General features: G+C 34.4%; 1 protein-coding gene across 1 annotated transcript in view; it reads left to right on the top strand.

Annotated features, from left to right (window-relative positions):
• The window catches only part of LOC106875922 (sperm flagellar protein 2), a 102,750-nt gene extending 91,905 nt beyond the window's left edge, over positions 1-10,845 (top strand). Inside the window, exons 38-41 of the mRNA XM_014924237.2 lie at positions 561-786; positions 8,665-8,736; positions 9,387-9,512; positions 10,632-10,845. Of these exons, the coding sequence (XP_014779723.1) occupies positions 561-786; positions 8,665-8,736; positions 9,387-9,512; positions 10,632-10,700 (493 nt within the window). The 3' untranslated portion in view covers positions 10,701-10,845. The remainder of the gene's footprint in view (positions 1-560; positions 787-8,664; positions 8,737-9,386; positions 9,513-10,631) is intronic.
• The last annotated feature ends 5,832 nt before the right edge of the window (positions 10,846-16,677 follow it).

Raw genomic sequence — 16,677 nt, 5'->3', positions numbered from 1 at the left:
TATATATATATATATATATATATGTACACACACACACACATATATATATATATGTATATATATACATGACTCACAATTTTCTTTTCTAGCCTAAATGAGATTTCTTGTGACTTGTCTATAAACAATTAAACTTAGTATCAACTTGAAAACCAACGAAGCATAGATTCTGACAAATATGTATTTGTGATGTTTTATTCTTTTGTACTTTTATTGGTTTCAACCAAAGGCTGTGGTCATGCTGGGGCACCACCATTAGCATTAATGCTTGTTCATTTCAGACTCATTTCCTGGCTTTGTCTCTGGAATCGCTCCTGGTGAAGGAATGAGTTGGACAAAGCCACCTTTCTCTACACATCTTGCTATGAAGTGGGTTCATCTGGTATATCAGATAAAAATTTGTTTAACTGTTCTTTGAAAAGATCCACACCTGTTCCTTGTAGATCCCTGGGGCCTTTTTGGCAAGGTATTAAAAAATTGTGGGTGTTTGAACCCTAAAGTGTTTAGGGAATTGTAAATTAATGAACAATCACTGTTATTGTTTTTTTTTTTCCTATATTAAGAGCTGATATTCCAAAGGAGGTGACAGAAACCCCTAAAGAAGAAGTAACTGAAACAGAGACTTCTCAGGCTGAAGCATCCGAAGTAGCCGAAGTGCCTGAAGTGGATAAAATGGAATCTGAGATTGGAGCAGATACAGAAAAGAAACCTGAAGCCAGCCTCGCAGACAATGAAGCTCCCAGAAAATATACTTTGAATCAATTGATACCAATTGGTGTCATATTAAAGGTGGGTGGATATATGAATTTGTGATCTTTGTGTGTGTGTTTATATACACAGACATACCTGCATACATACATACATGATTACACACACACACACACACACACACACACACACATACATGCATATATTAAAATTTACAAAACAAAAAGATGCAATGAACAGGCTTTGCTCACAAATCATAACAATTGTTTCAGTGCAATGTTGCTGAGTTTTCTATATTATTCTATTATGTAAATATTATATAAATGAATATGGTCCAGCAGCAGCTGTGTGCCTTCACATCATCAGGTGAGTAATCCTGCTGTATGATGGCATATGATAGCCGATAACTGTATAGGAACTTTGAAATGCACACTGTGAGGTTATTACCCAGATAATATTAGATATATACATACACATATATATTTAAATAGAGAAAGGAAGCTAGTATGCTTCACTGGATGTCCAATGTCAGTGTGTATGTACAACAGAAGATAAATGTGTTGAGAGAAGATCTGGGCATAAGAGGCATCAGATGTGAGAGACAAATGTGCTGGTATGGTCATGTGATCCATATGGATGAGGACAGCTGTGTTAAGAAGTGTTGATCCCTAACTGCAGAGGTTGATCTCTAACTTTATTTTAATGAAAAAGCTTCTAACTGCAGAGGGTAGTTCTGACTTTCACTATTTTTGGGTCATTGAAATTAATACCAGATGAGCCCCTCAGGTTGATGTCAACATCTAAACCTCTCTCTAGCCGCCCTCTCTCTCTTTATTTCCTTCCCTATTTCTCTCTCTCTCTCTCTCTCTCTCTCTCTCTCTCTCTCTCTCTCTCTCTCTCTCTCTCTCTCTATCTATCTATCTATCCATCTATGTATCTAGCTAGCTATCTCTCAGAATTTCAGGTCTTCTAACTATAGTAGAAAGAATCATTATTCTATGCCAAATAACCAGAATTATTCTTCAGTTTGTCAAAGCTAATCTCAACACATATGCTTAAACACCACACCAAACCATTCCTGTTTAGCAGGCACCAGAGTCAATTCTATAAAACACCATTCTTTTTATACAAATTCAAGTCTAAATTCTTATTTCTTCATCTTGTTATTGTCCAACTTCAGGCAATTGCTGTGTTTTGTTAATGATATTATTCATTAAAATTTTCTAAAGATGCCTACAGGAACACAAATAACATGGATTTACCATCTTAAGATTAAATGAAGCCACGGAAATAGTGAAGAGCATCCAGGAAATAATTTAGCAGTAATGTGTTAATTTGATTAGCATTTAGTGATAGTTATTAATATTCTAATCTAAATGATATGTGATATATTCTTTAGATATGAAAGAAGTGAATGCAGGATTACACCTCTAAAAGAATGTGTTTGCATGTAATATAATATAATATACTATAATGTGATATAATATGATATGATATAATATCTATGTCTTTCTGTCTATCAATCTGTATATCTATCTAATTGTCTATGTGCGCATGGATGCATATATAATATATATATAATACAATATAATGTAACACAGCATCATATCTGTCTATCTGTCAATGTCTGTGTATATCGATGCTTATATAATCTTGAGTATATGTATGAGCGTGTGTGTGTGTTTGTGTAGCTAATAATTCATACAGGTATTACTCAGAGTTTCATCGGAACATAAGCAGAGGCCCAGTTGAAGAAATGTCTGTAATCAATGAAGTCTTGGTTACATTCAGCTTGAATCAAGATTTCTTATTGGTTGCTGGTATTTGCAGTTTCCGTTGTCTGTAGCTTTTTAGCTTTTATTTCTAGCTATGTAGGTATCCTAACACTCTAATCATATCTAGTCACATCTGTAGCAAAAACATATGTACTGATAGAGAAGCAAGTGCAGAAAAAGCAGAGTTAAGTGGTCCCTACTAATGAAGCTACGGAATTAACCGAAACTGACTGACCAGTATAGGAAATTCTCGACCGGTGCTTTCAGGTGAATACGGTCCCTGTCAGTACATATGTATACAATTATGTGCTTTAACAACAGCATTAGGTCTTCTTAGCTCTTATTTCTAGCAGTGTAGATGTTCTCACATCCTAGTCATATTTAGTGAGTTATAGTTTTCCTTTTTGGCAACACATTGCACACAGCTGTCTATATTAATTTTATATATATGTCTGTATGTATGTATGTATATATATATATATATATATATATATATATGTATATATAATTAATATAAAGCATTTATTATTATTATTATTATTATTATTATTATTATTATTATTGTTATTATTGTTATTATTATTAGTCTTTGTTGTTCCATTCTCACTGTTCCCTCCATCGTCACCTTTTGTACTGAGAACTCTTTATGCTCATCGAGTTTAATGATTCACAACATCAGATGCAACAGCTTACATAATGTAATTTATACACTCTTGTAGGATTCTATATTTTTCATTTCAAAGACTGTCATTGGACAAATAACGACAAGTTATAGCTTAATTAAATATCAAAATGTCTGAGATGAATTATTGTTAATACAATTATAATTTTTCAAATGATTAACCTCATCTCAAGAGATGAATTGTGTTTTAATATTTCTGTCTGCACAATGTTTCCATTGACATCTGCTGTTTTATTCCTGGCCATCTACAAAGGACCAGATGCAATGTGAACTTGGAACTTTAACTCTAAACTAAGCCTACCAATGTTCTTATCCACTTGACCAAAGTTATCAAACTTATGTTTTTTCAGAACCTTTTTCAGATTTTTCAGAAAATTCATGGAACCGATTCCTGTTACAAACAATCCCCCACCCCCTAATTTTGATGAAAAATAATTAAATGAAATTAGAAATTATAATTGGGAGAGGATTTATTGCCATGAAAAATCTATTTTGTCATTTACTTGTTTCAGTTGTTGGACTGTGGCCATGCTGGGGCACTGCTTTGGAAGGTTTTAGTCAAAGAACTCAATCCCAGAACTTAATTTTAATTTTGGTACTTATTCTGTTAGTCACTTTTGTTGAACAACAAAGTCACATGGACATAGACATACCAACACTGGTTGTCAAGCAGTGGTGAGGGACAAACATACACACACACACACACACACACACACACACACACAAACTGGGCTTCTTTTAGTTTCCATCTGTCAAATCCACTTACAAGACTTTAGTCAGCCTGATGCTATAGTTGAAGACACTTACCCAACGTGTCACATATATATGATGATGATGATATATATATATATATATATAAAACAGCCATGCTACATGGCAGTGAAACATGGGCCGTGATTGCTGAGGACATGCATAAGCTTGCAAGGAATGAAGCCAGTATGCCCCGATGGATGTGTAATGTCAGTGTGCATACTCGACAGAGTGTAAGTGCCTTGAGAGAAAAGTTGGACTTAAAAAGCATCAGATGTGGTGTGCAAGAGTTCAATAAATCTCTCTATAAAGGGTAAAGACTCTCTACAGTCATGAATGACCATGGGATTGCACACAGTGCGACTGAACCCAGAACCATGTAGTTTGCGTGTGTGTGTGTTTAGATCCACATTCATTAAGATATTGAATGAGGCATGCAGTGGTAAATGACTCTGATCTTTATATTATGCATACATCCTTACATATACATACATCCTTGCATATACACACATGTATTTTATACTATTATGTGTGTGTGTATATATATATATATATATATACACACATATAATATCAGAATATTAGTATATTTTCTAATTATATACCATTTATCTTACAATTAGTATCTTCAAATAACTTTATATGTTGTTTGATTTTTAAAAAAATTTATGAACACATTAAGTTTATCTCAACATTTTTACTGTTTGTATATTAAACATTAAGTTTATATATATCTACTTTTGGAATTGAACAGAAAATTTTATTCACCAATTATACTTGGAATTTAGACATGAAAATGAAGAAAACTACCTGTGATAACAACAAATTATAACTTTCTCTTTTACTATCAAAATGTAAAATCTTTCTTACTTTATAACTTATTTTTAGACTTTATTTATTAATAAGTTTATAATTTCTTTCTTGCGTCTTGTGTTTCATTTTGTTCTTTGCAAGATAAATTGGAACGTGTTTTTTTATCATCATTTGTGTATGTCTTACTATCTTAATTTGGTTTGATTTTTTTTACTGTCTAAATGTGACTTACATACAAATTATTTATACAACACAAACCTGTGCTGGCGCCACGACAAAAGCACTCATGCGAATGCCATATAAAAAGTGCCAAGTACACTTTGTAAAGTGGTTGGCATCAGAAAGGGCATCCAGCTATAGAAACCAAGCCAAAACAGACAATTGGAGTCTGGTGCAATTCTCTGGTTTGCGAACTCCTGTCAAAGTGGAAAACAGACGTGAAATGATGAGGATGATGCCACTGCTACTGCCAACACAGTGTTATAATTAATAACAATGTCGCATAACGAGACTGGTTGCATGGTTACCAGGCTCTTATATACTTCATGTAATGAACCAAAAAAATTTTTTAGTCAATTAAAATTCTACTTGTAATGAAGAGAAATGTCATTAGCATTAACCCTTTCAATACCATATATCTGTTGAGAAACATTTCTGTTGTTTTAATTAATTTTGTAAATAATGGAAAATTTAGTCAAATAAATGCCAGACTAAGCTGCTGTTTGGAAGAAAAATTAGCATGAAATTTTGATGAAACATTTTAATTTAGATCAATTTAAAAGAGGAAGTTTGTATCACAGAGCCAGGGTTGGTGTTAGAGAGTCAAGGTATCAAAAAGGTTTTAATGAAAAGACATGGCTAGGTGTCAGCATGTCTGTGAGGGTAACAAGTTTGCTTCACAGCCATATGACTTTGCGAACAATCCCACTGGGCGGCACCTTGGGTAAGTGTCTCCTGCTATAGTCTTGGAACTGACCAATGCCTTATGAGTGAATTTAGGAGATGGAAACTGAATGAAGATCTTACCCTCATCATCATCATAATCATCATCATCATTTAACGTCCATTTTCCATGCTGGCATGGGTTGGATGGTTTGACTGGAGACCGGCAAGCCAGGAGGCTGCACCAGGCTCCAATAATCTGATCTGGCAATGTTCCTACAGCTGGATGCCCTTCCTAATGCCAACCAATATAAATTCTCTAAAATTTGTTCACAAGTACTCTTAACTAATTCTTTTATACTTTCAATAAAAATGTTTAAATTACTTACTCTTATATATACTGTATATATAAATATATATACATATATACATGCAATATATGTATGTATATATATATATATATAGAGAGAGAGAGAGAGAGAGAAAGAGAGAGAGAAGCCTTTCAGCTGCTCAGGGGATTGGTGGATGGAGGTGTATTCATGGATGTGGGTGTATGTGTGGGCATATAAATTTATGTGTTTTCATCCATACACGCATTACATACTTAACTTCACATAAAAAACACATACACACCCTTACTTATACACACACACACAGCCTCCTCCACATGCACACATGCACTCTAGATATATATTGTATTTATTCATTTTTTCTTTACTTTTAATTATATTTTATTACATTTATTTATTTTATCGTAATTAAAAGCAATCAATTCTCACTCTAAACTCCAAAAGGACTTCTATTTCAGTTATAATAACATTTATCTTTGCCAAGAAGGCTTAAATTGTTTTGCTAATTATGATATATATTATTGCAATTAATTTAATGTACCATCCAAATTTATATGCTATGGAAGAATTAATTTTCCTCAAATAGGCATTCATTTATATGATATTTGCTTGTCTGAACTTTCCTCTTTAAATGTATCTCTTATATTTTGTGGTTTCATTACGGATGGGAGACTGGGTGTTGTAGGGTAGGGAGCTGAATAAGCATAAATCCACGAGGCACAATAATTATTACTAATTATAAAATATTGTTTAACAAACCAAATTACCACAAAATGTTAACTCAAATTAACAAAAAATTGCTTACACTACGCTGGATGTTATGTGGGGAAGTCACTTCATCTCGTTATACCTTCTTGCCCAGCATACATAATCCACACCTGATATATATCTTATGTTATTTAATGACTGGTTTTACCTTTAAGAAATATTTCTTTAATTATCTTAATGAAAAATTTCTTTAGAAAGATGAAAGGAATGTTAAGCACCAAATTTTCTTCTTGGAACGATCACTGGCAAAATGCCTATTAACATATCATGTTTGTGTTGATAACAATTTTTACTTTTACTAATGTGTATTACTACATCAATATGTGTATTATTGTATCAAGTTGTATGCCTGTTTATGTGATACACATTGTTGCATCAACCAACAGTGAATTTTTGAAACAGATGTAAAGACCTGTCGAGGGCTACATTTTTATCTTTACCAAATATGTTTATATTGCAACTTTTATAAACGAATTAATGCCATATATAAGTTCTTGTCTGTTGTTTCTCTTTTTATATATATATCTGTGTGTGTGTGTGTGAACATTATGATGATGATGATGATGACTTTTATCCACTACACTAACAATTCACCCACCCACCCCCGTCGTTTTGCTTGTCAGCAACACACCACAGCAGAGAGGTTGAGTTCTTTGATTTGTTGAGAAGTAAATGGAACCATCAAATATTGCGATAAGTTGAGTAGGGAAATCAATAAGAGTTAGTGTGGCTGCTAGAAGTCAGGATAATGATTCCATTATCACAATGAAGAATTACTTCTGGTTTGTGTCAAACTGTTTGAAGTAGCAAGCAGTAAAATCTTTCAAATGTGTATAATTCTTGGAGATAAACATGAATTTTGTGGGATAAATTGAGTTTGAGCAAACGTAAAGACAATTACCGTAATTCCTTAATCAGGAAAGTCCATAGAACCAGGACTGTAGCTTAACTTTGGTTTGAGTGAAGGAAGAAGAAATGAATATATTCTTTGAATATATTCTTTGCAATTCTTATTCAAGGATAATTGACATTTGCAATTATTACTAACGGGAGGTTGGTGCCACTAGAAAAGAAAAATTAAAGCAGAATCTGTTAGTTTTGGCAAATGTGTAGCAGTAGCCAGTTGTGTGTGTGTACATGCGTGTGTCTGTCTGTCTGTCTGTCTAGCTAAAACGGCCATTGCATATGTGGAATGAAAGTTTACTTTGCGTCTGCTTTTGAGGAATCAAAACTGAGTTCTTGGTTGATTCTGCACTGAGGAAAGAATTGGCAATGAAAACTGGAGCATTCCAAGAAGGAATCACCAGACTAAAAGACATTTCATCTGAGTTCTCTCAGAGTTTGAATATTATCTACATCAAGTTTTCTCATGGAGGGATTGATAAAAGAAGGGCTATTAATGTGCTGACCATGGGCTCAATTGGCCCTCACATTGGCACAGTTAGCCCTCACAGTGGTTGGCCTTGTTGACAAGTAAATATTAAAACAAAAGAATCAACATTGTATTGAATTTGACAGTTGGAAACTATATGGAAGCCCATCATATACCTGTATGGGAATGCGTGTGTGTGTGTTTGTGTTTCTCCCCCCACCACTTGATGACCAGTGTTGGTTTGTTAACATCCATGTAACATAATGGTTCAGCAAAAGACTCATTTTGTAGCAGTGCCCCAGCATGGCTACTGCAGTCCAATGACAGAAACAAGTAAAAGATAAAGATAAATATTTTAAATGAAGTCACCATAGTTTGTGTGAGAGGCTCAAATTAAACAAGAAAAAAATATTTGAAGACAGAACAAATGAAAGAAGACAAGTAAATCAATCATGTTAAAAACAAATAAAGCAGACAAAAGTGTGAATATCATTATTTGTTGATGATTAGAAAGGAAAAGATTATGAATACTTGTGAAATTCAAATGTCCATTTTCTATTTTTCTAGGTCCTCAATCATGGTGAACCACCTGGCAATAGTTTCATTGAGAAAAGTGATTCTTTTGAAGCAGTTTCCATGGTAAGAAATTTGCTGCCATGTTTTCCCTGTTACGTTTAAGACTTATCACTCTATTCATGCTTTTCTATAATTTTTCACTCTACCATGGTATCATGTTTGCTACCTTACAAGGTTTCAGTTTGGAAAGTTTTGGCAGAAATGTTACAAAAGAGCTGCTGCAAGGCACCACTAATTGTCTGCGATTCCTGTGAAAAGTGCTGAGTCTCAAGAGAGAGAATTTTCCTTGTCTTGAAAGCCTTGCAGAAATTTATTGATGTGCTTGGTGGCAGAAATAATGGCGGCAGCAGTGGTGGTAGTGGAGGAGGAGGAGGAGGGGGGGGTGGTGGTGGTGGTGGTGGTGGTGGTGATTGGTGTTTAGATCAAGAAGTAGATCCAGGGTCTTCTTCCCATGACAATCACGTCTTTTTGTATATCAGGGATTATATTGTCCAGTGTACCCGTCACAGTAGCATGTGATTTATGGAAATTTAACTGCTATTTCTACCGGGTCAAGCAAATATATAGATGTTCTTTCATTGGCTCAACAGTTTTAGTTGTGTGTGTGTGTGTGAGAGAGAGAGAGAGAGAGAGAGAGAGAATGGGAGCTGTTTCAGTTTTGAAGAATCCCCAGGAAAAAGAGTTCTGATAATTTGTCTATTTTCTGATTGCAGAATGAAATAATAGGTGTTTATCAAGATCTTGGATCTGTGAATGCTGAACCAATTCCATTTGAAACTCTAATTGCGCATCCTTTCATACAAGATATCATTGCAAAAGGCAACCAATTCTTGATGCTGGTAAGATCTCTCTTTTCCTCTCTCTCTTCCTCTTTCTCTCCCTTTCATTCTCTCCTCTCTCTTTCTCCTCTCTTCTCTTGTTCTCTCTCTTTCTCCCTCTCCCTCTCTCCCCCCTCTTTAAAACTCTACATAACTTTAATTCTTCCCCCCCCCACTTCATTTAGTTATCCTTCTTCCTTTATTTTCTACCTCCTCTTCATCTCTTCATCCCTCTATGCCTCTCTCTTTCTTTCTATCTCCATCTCCCCATTGTCCTCTTTCTTACGTTTTGCCTTTACCTCTCTCTGTTTCCTCCTCCCCTTCTGTTCCCTCCTCCCCCTTCTGTTCCCTCCTCCCTGTATCCTTCACTCTTTCTTTTGCCACAGACTTCATTCAGATCTACTCTTGCAACAGAATTACTTCTTCACGTCTTCGATATTCATTTCAAATTCAAACTTTCATTTCCACCAAATATAATCAAGAAATGATTATCTCCCTTGTATTAACCAACCACTAGATGACACCACATGATAGAAATTGTTTCAAGATTTAAAAGGGAGTTGATAAGTTTGTGATGTGCTGCACTGACCGTTGGTGGTGGCTGGGATGGGTGTGTGGTTTGGAAGAAGGTTTCTTTGCAAACTACAAGGCAAAAGCCCATCACGTGTGTGTGTGTGTATATATATATACACACACACAAACAACAACTGTGTATTGCTCCACTCTAGCTGACAGCTATATACCATTTTGACAAAGACATAAGAGCCTTAGTTCAAGACATTCCACACCATTATATTTCTTGTCTGAGGAAACAGTTTTTGAAATTTTTTTTATGGCATTGTCTCCAAGAAGTGTCCATCTGATATTTATTGCGTTTTAAACTGGAAATATTAGGCAGAAAGAGGACATGTGGAAATGGATCAAAGTATGTCAACCTGGCAGAGTTTTACTATGAACACATGTGTGTCTCTTTGGAGAGACTTCAATGTAATGGCTTCTTCTTCTTCTTCTTCTTCTTCTGTCTGTGTGTCCTCGGTTCCCTCTCCCCCATCCCATATCCTTTCGTCATATTATTGATTTCTCATAAATAGCTGTCTTATAATGTTTATCCAAACAAATCTTATCTCTTCTCTATTTCAGGACATCAGAAATATTTTGTACAACTCTCCTGAAACTTCCGACTTCAATGCAAGCTGCAAATTGAAATAACTTTTCCAAAACAGATTTCAGTTTTTTTTTGTAAATTTTGGATTTTGCCTTCTGTCTTTTGTTATTTTGGTTTTTGTTTCTTTGTTGAATGGAATAGAATTGTTGAATAAATTTTGAACTGATTTTGTGTTGGAACCTTCTGGAATCTTTCTTTGTGTCTATTGCTTTATATGATACTGTTACACATGATAAGAGTGTGTATATGTGTGTGTGTGTGTCTATATATATGCACACATACACACACATATTTATTTAAGCATATACATATGCATGTGTGTGTGTGTGTGTGTATATATATATATCATATATATCACTAAGATACACACACACACACACGCACACACACACACGCACACACACACATACACATAATTCTAAAAGCCAAGATGATATCACATGATCCTGCTCTTTGGGATGTTTAATATCAGTTCACGTGAATGATGGAAATACAAATGAACTGAAGGTGGAGGAGCTGGATATAAGAGGAATCAGATATAAGAGGATATAAGAGGATATAAGAGGAATCAGATATAAGAGGATATAAGAGGAATCAGATGTAAAGTGCAAGGGGGAGAGTGTTTTGGTAGAAGTGGTGGATGTGGGTGAAGGGTTACAGCTGCATAAAGAAGCATTGAGTATGGAAAGTGGATGGCACCTGTGGAGGAGGGAATCCAAGGAAGACAGGAGCATATAGTAAAGACGAATCTCAAGAAGCTGAGCATCATGAAGGGGATAACGAAGAGTCACAACCAATAGTGACAACTGAGCTGGAGAAGATTTGCTTAACGATGTTAAAATGGTTGTTGAAATAATAATGTCGATAAAGTTGGGGTGTATAATATATAACTACATTTGGTTGTCTTGCTCATTGCATTCCTGTTTGTATTCAATCCCCCTCTCTATTCATCATCCATTATTCCCCAACCCACATCACTCATCGTTAACATCTCTCTCTTACTCTCATCCATCTCCATTGCTATCCATCACTCATTCTCTCCAAACTACATATAACCTCATCTTCTTGCCACCAGATGTTGCTCGCTGCTCCCTTCCAGACTCTCCATTTTTATGGCTCTATACACTGTTCTAGCACAATGCCATCTTCCACTTTGTTGGTATCCTGCTCTATCCACAGATTTGATCTCCAGCTTGTACTATATTGTCTCATAGAAACTCACAAACTGTTTCCTATCTTACAGGTCCATATCTCTTTAAAAACAAGAAGTTTATGTCATAGAACCAGGATTTGTCTCAAGTGGGTTTTGGCATCAAAAGAATTAGTATTGGAAAAGTTGCTTCTTTTACTAAGTTTTGCTTATTTTCAGATTTAATTGAAACACAAGCAGTGGTAGTTTTTATTAGAAATATCTGTTAAGTATCAATTTGACTACATGTTAAGCTACAGTTAAAAATCATTATAATACCAGTGGTCCGAGCCGAAATAATTATTGTGCAATAAATGTAGAGATCACCACAAGAATCTTTTTTTTAGATTAGATTCTTAATGAAGTAGGAACAGGGCTATCCGTTTTCTGTGGTTCATTGAATAAAATCTGTTTTTGGAAGTTACATATTCTATAGTTTATTAATGGGAATGCATTTATAATTACTTTTTGCAATTTCTATCTATCATGTTAATTCCTCACCAATATTGAAAATAATCTGACATTCAGCTTTATCACCTGCCTGCTTACTTTTAACTTTATATTGTTGAAGATAAAATTTGTTTTAGTATTACAGGTAAAATACTTGAAGACTGCTGTTTCAAGATATGATTGTTTAAAGCAACATTTCTGAAACTGTGAAGCAGAGAGACGGAGATGCTGGGTGGGTGGTGGGGGGAGGAAGAAATGTAGAATTGAGCTAAAGTTGGTAAGTTAATAAATTAGATTCATAGGAGACCAATAAAAAAGAAAATGAGAAAAAAAATCCAAACAAAATAGTTGAAAGTAGCAAGATAACTTACAATAAATATTATATTACTGTTTTATCAAATTAGATGGAAACCAAGAAATCTTATGAAAATTTATTTTGTACATATTAAAATTAATGTTTTTGAAATATTGGTTTCTAATGTTGAGAGAAGGCTGAGAGTTTTGAACAGTAAATATGTCAATGAAATTGATGTCCCAGAATTTAACTGGTACAAGATGTTGAGCTTTGATCAAGTACTTTGTATAGATTGCTTATTCTTAATTATATTTTCGTATAGATTGTTTAATTAACGCTTTTAGTTTCTCTAAGTGGCTTACCAATCATGATGCCATTGATCAGGCAATAACCATTCGTCTATTTATGTTATTGAATTTGTAATCCAAAACTCTCATCTTTTGTCAGACCAGTCATTAATTTATAGCTAATGAACTGCCCAGATGATAGCCACATTCTTATAATGTGTACTTAAGCAAACAGACTGAAGTATTTAAACCTTTTCGTTATCATGTATCTGTCGGAATACACTGACTTTGTTGCAAATAATTTTGAGAATAATGACGTATTTAGTAAAATAACTTTGCCTTTATTAAACTGATGTTTGGAAAATAAAATAAATGAGAATAAGCTGGTAGACTCTGAGAGTATATTTCAGGACAAACATCTCAACAAAAGAACTTTGGATTTTTCTGGTTCTGAAAAACAAATCAAACAATTTTTGTATTGTTTTGTAATATTTTTGAAGAATTCTTCATTTTTCTCATCTTTTTTCCTTCAGTTCTGGCTGAATCAAATTTTCATTTTTCTCAATATATTATAACACCAGTGAATAAATTTGTCTACAGACAATTGGTTTAGAAACGTCTCTTGAATTAAAGCAATTTCTTTTGAACACCCATCTACCATGTGGAACAGGCTTGGCTGTGTGGTTAAGAAGCTCGCTGGGGGAAACTACAGGGTTTTGGGTTCTGTCCCACTGCATGACATCATGGGCAAGTGTCTTCTACTATAGCCCCAAGCCTACCAATCCCTTGTGAGTAAATTTGCTTGATGGAAACTGTGTGGAAGCCCATTGTGTGTGAGTATGTGTCTTTGTGTTTGTCACACCACCACTTGACTACTCGTGTGGGTTTGTTTCTATCCCTGTAACTTAGCAGATCAACAAAAGCAACTGATAGAATAAGTACCAGACTTTAAAAAAAACATAAGTCCTGGGGTTGATTTATTCAAGTAAAATCCTTCAAGGCAGTGCCCCAGTATGGCCACAGTCCACTGACTGAAGCAAAAGACAAAAGATAGTCCAAATCTGGCACAAAATTACCATTTTCTTTAGTTTCCATTGTAAGCTGTGATTGCCATGTCTGTGGAACTTTTCACAACAATTGTAGCCACAGAAGAAATTTTCACTGAAATCAAAAATAAGGTCTCATGTTTTCAGCCCTTTCATCTTTTTCTTTTTTTTTTTTCCTATCTCTATTGCAACCTGCATAAATTCACCATGATTTTATTGAAGAAATTGATTGATTCTTGGTGGTGCTTTGATACAACACAGACATTTCTGTGAACGTCTGATTGTTGTAGTTGTTCCATTTGCTATCCATCAAGTTTACCTGAACTGCTTCTGCTTCAGCTATCAGATTAAACACTTTATAATTGTCACACAAATACATCTTTGACAGGTAACCAAGTATAAAACGTGTAGCTTATCAAGAATTGACTGAGCTTCGGATTAATGATTGAAATGTCAAATGTGTTTTTGGTTCCTATTATGCGAACATAGCTTCTTAATTCAAAGAGTCAACAAGCCCATCGAGGAATTTCTAATGATGCTAAGATAAAATATTTGTTTTCTCTTGTCATATTTAAACTTGTGAACTCAAAGTCTGGTTCACTTGGCATTCTAAATGTAATCACTTTTTAAGTTATCTCTGCAGATTTTCTATAGAATTTAAAGCTAACACTGAAAGTTACAATGTTTTGTATACAAATACGTCACTGTAAACAGTGCCACCGAAAGTAGAAAAGTAGGTAATGGGTGTATATGCATATTTCAGGATTTATTGCTCTTTCATCAGTGCTACATCCAACCCATCAACCATAATAATATATCTTTATCTTCAAAATAAAGAACAAGTGCAGAGAAATGCAGTTGATGAATAAAAGCTGGTGCTGTAAATAGCACAGCTTCATGTCCACATGGTGTTTTGGAATGGATTCATTTTGGAGAAGCATTTAGTTGACAAAAGTAAAAATAAAAAAAAAGACAATGGTTATTGTCAGAGAGGATTTTTACGTTGTTGGTCTTCATCTGAATATTGTGATGTCATCATCAGATTTGTTCTGGAATTAGATGAAAAGAGAGCATAGCAGGATAAGTTCCTTAGGCACTTGGTCTTCTACTTTTGCTCTGGGCTGACCAATGCCATGTGAGTGGATTTAGTAGAAGGAAACTGAAAGAAGCCTGTTGTATCTTTTTTTTAACCTTGAAACGACCAACATCTTGGATTAGCATCTTTTATTGTCGCCTTAAGATGACCAACACCTTTAATTAGTGCCTCTTATTGTATGACAAATACCTTGGGGTGGAACAATCTTTGATTGAGAAAATTGGGGAGAGTTTTACGAGGAAAAATATAAAAAAGGTGTGTGTGTGTATTTAATGATTTAAACATTGATTACGTGTGTATACATAGCTATACATATGACCATGTCTGTGTGTGGCATTCAACAATTGACATTTTACTAGAAAAAAAGCATCATGTCCTTTTCCCATGTTGGCATGGAATGGATAGATTTTCTGAGACAGTGTTTTATGACTGGCTGCCTTTCCTCTCAACAACCCCTTTTTCAAGTTACCCCCAATGATTTAATCTAAAACTGAGGCACACACCCAATCTTATTAAAAGAAGGAAAAATAAAGTGAAGATTTCTGAAGTAAATTTCACTGAAAGTATAAAAGTATGTTGAAAGCAGTTAAAAAAAATCCTTGTCCAATGAGAAATGTTTATATTCCTGAATTACTTAATTTTCTGAGGAACACAGGAATAAAAACCAAAAGTAAGATAACAGAAATACAGCAGAAAATGGTGTGAAATACTAAAATGAAAATGTGAATGGAATATAATCAGGATTGCAGAAATTGGTAAGTTCTAACCAGCAGAACATGTACTTGACCAGAGAAAAATTATTTGCATTCCTGAATTCCTGATTAATTTTCTAAATAATACAAAAACTGAAACCAAATTGAAAGAAAATAAACAAAGTAGAAAAGGGTGTAAAATGCTAAAATCAAATTGTGAACAGAATAAAATAGGAATTGCTTTTAGCCATAAACGAACTTCTGTAATGTATATTGTAATGGTGAAACATTGAAAATGTTTGTTAGTTGCTGTCATGACTATTGATGTACATGATGTCAAAACATTTTTAAATATTGAAGGAATTCTTTACAATTCAGCGTTTGCCAGAAACCATAGTCAACGACAATGATATACAATTTGCCCAGAAACTGCTGTCAGGAACAATGATTTCAACTTTACCAGAAACCATAGTCAGCGATACATCAGAAGAAATTTCCAATTTGTACAAGAGAATTTCAATAACACATTTTGTTTTCTTTCCCTAGCATCCATTGGTAAACTAGAAAATGTAAACTAAAGCATGTTACGTCGAGCAATTTAGTGAAAAGGATGCAGTAACTTGATTTAACTCATTTCTGAATATCTACAACTACACCAAGACTTTTTGGTGAACAAAGGTTTGTTACAACACTTGCCTGTTTCGAAACCAAAAAAAAGATTAATAAGAGAATTTGAACAAAGGCAGTGCTCCAGCATGGCCGCAGCAACTGGCTGAAACCAGTGATAAAAGATTAAAAAATATATAATTTCTTCTTCTGGTTCTACTTCTTTTATGGCTTCAGGCGATGTTGTATGGTTCAGATGTTTGCTTTAAAGTGTATTCTATTATAACCTTGGCTTCACCAATGCCCTGTCAATGAAATTTGGGAGACAGAAACTGAACAGAAGCCCATCATCATTGTCCT

Source organism: Octopus bimaculoides, chromosome 18 (genome assembly GCF_001194135.2).
Source record: "Octopus bimaculoides isolate UCB-OBI-ISO-001 chromosome 18, ASM119413v2, whole genome shotgun sequence".
In the NCBI taxonomy this organism is placed as follows: domain Eukaryota; kingdom Metazoa; phylum Mollusca; class Cephalopoda; order Octopoda; family Octopodidae; genus Octopus; species Octopus bimaculoides.
The sequence above is the reverse complement of the archived record's forward strand: the minus strand, read 5'-3'. Positions and strand labels throughout refer to the sequence as shown.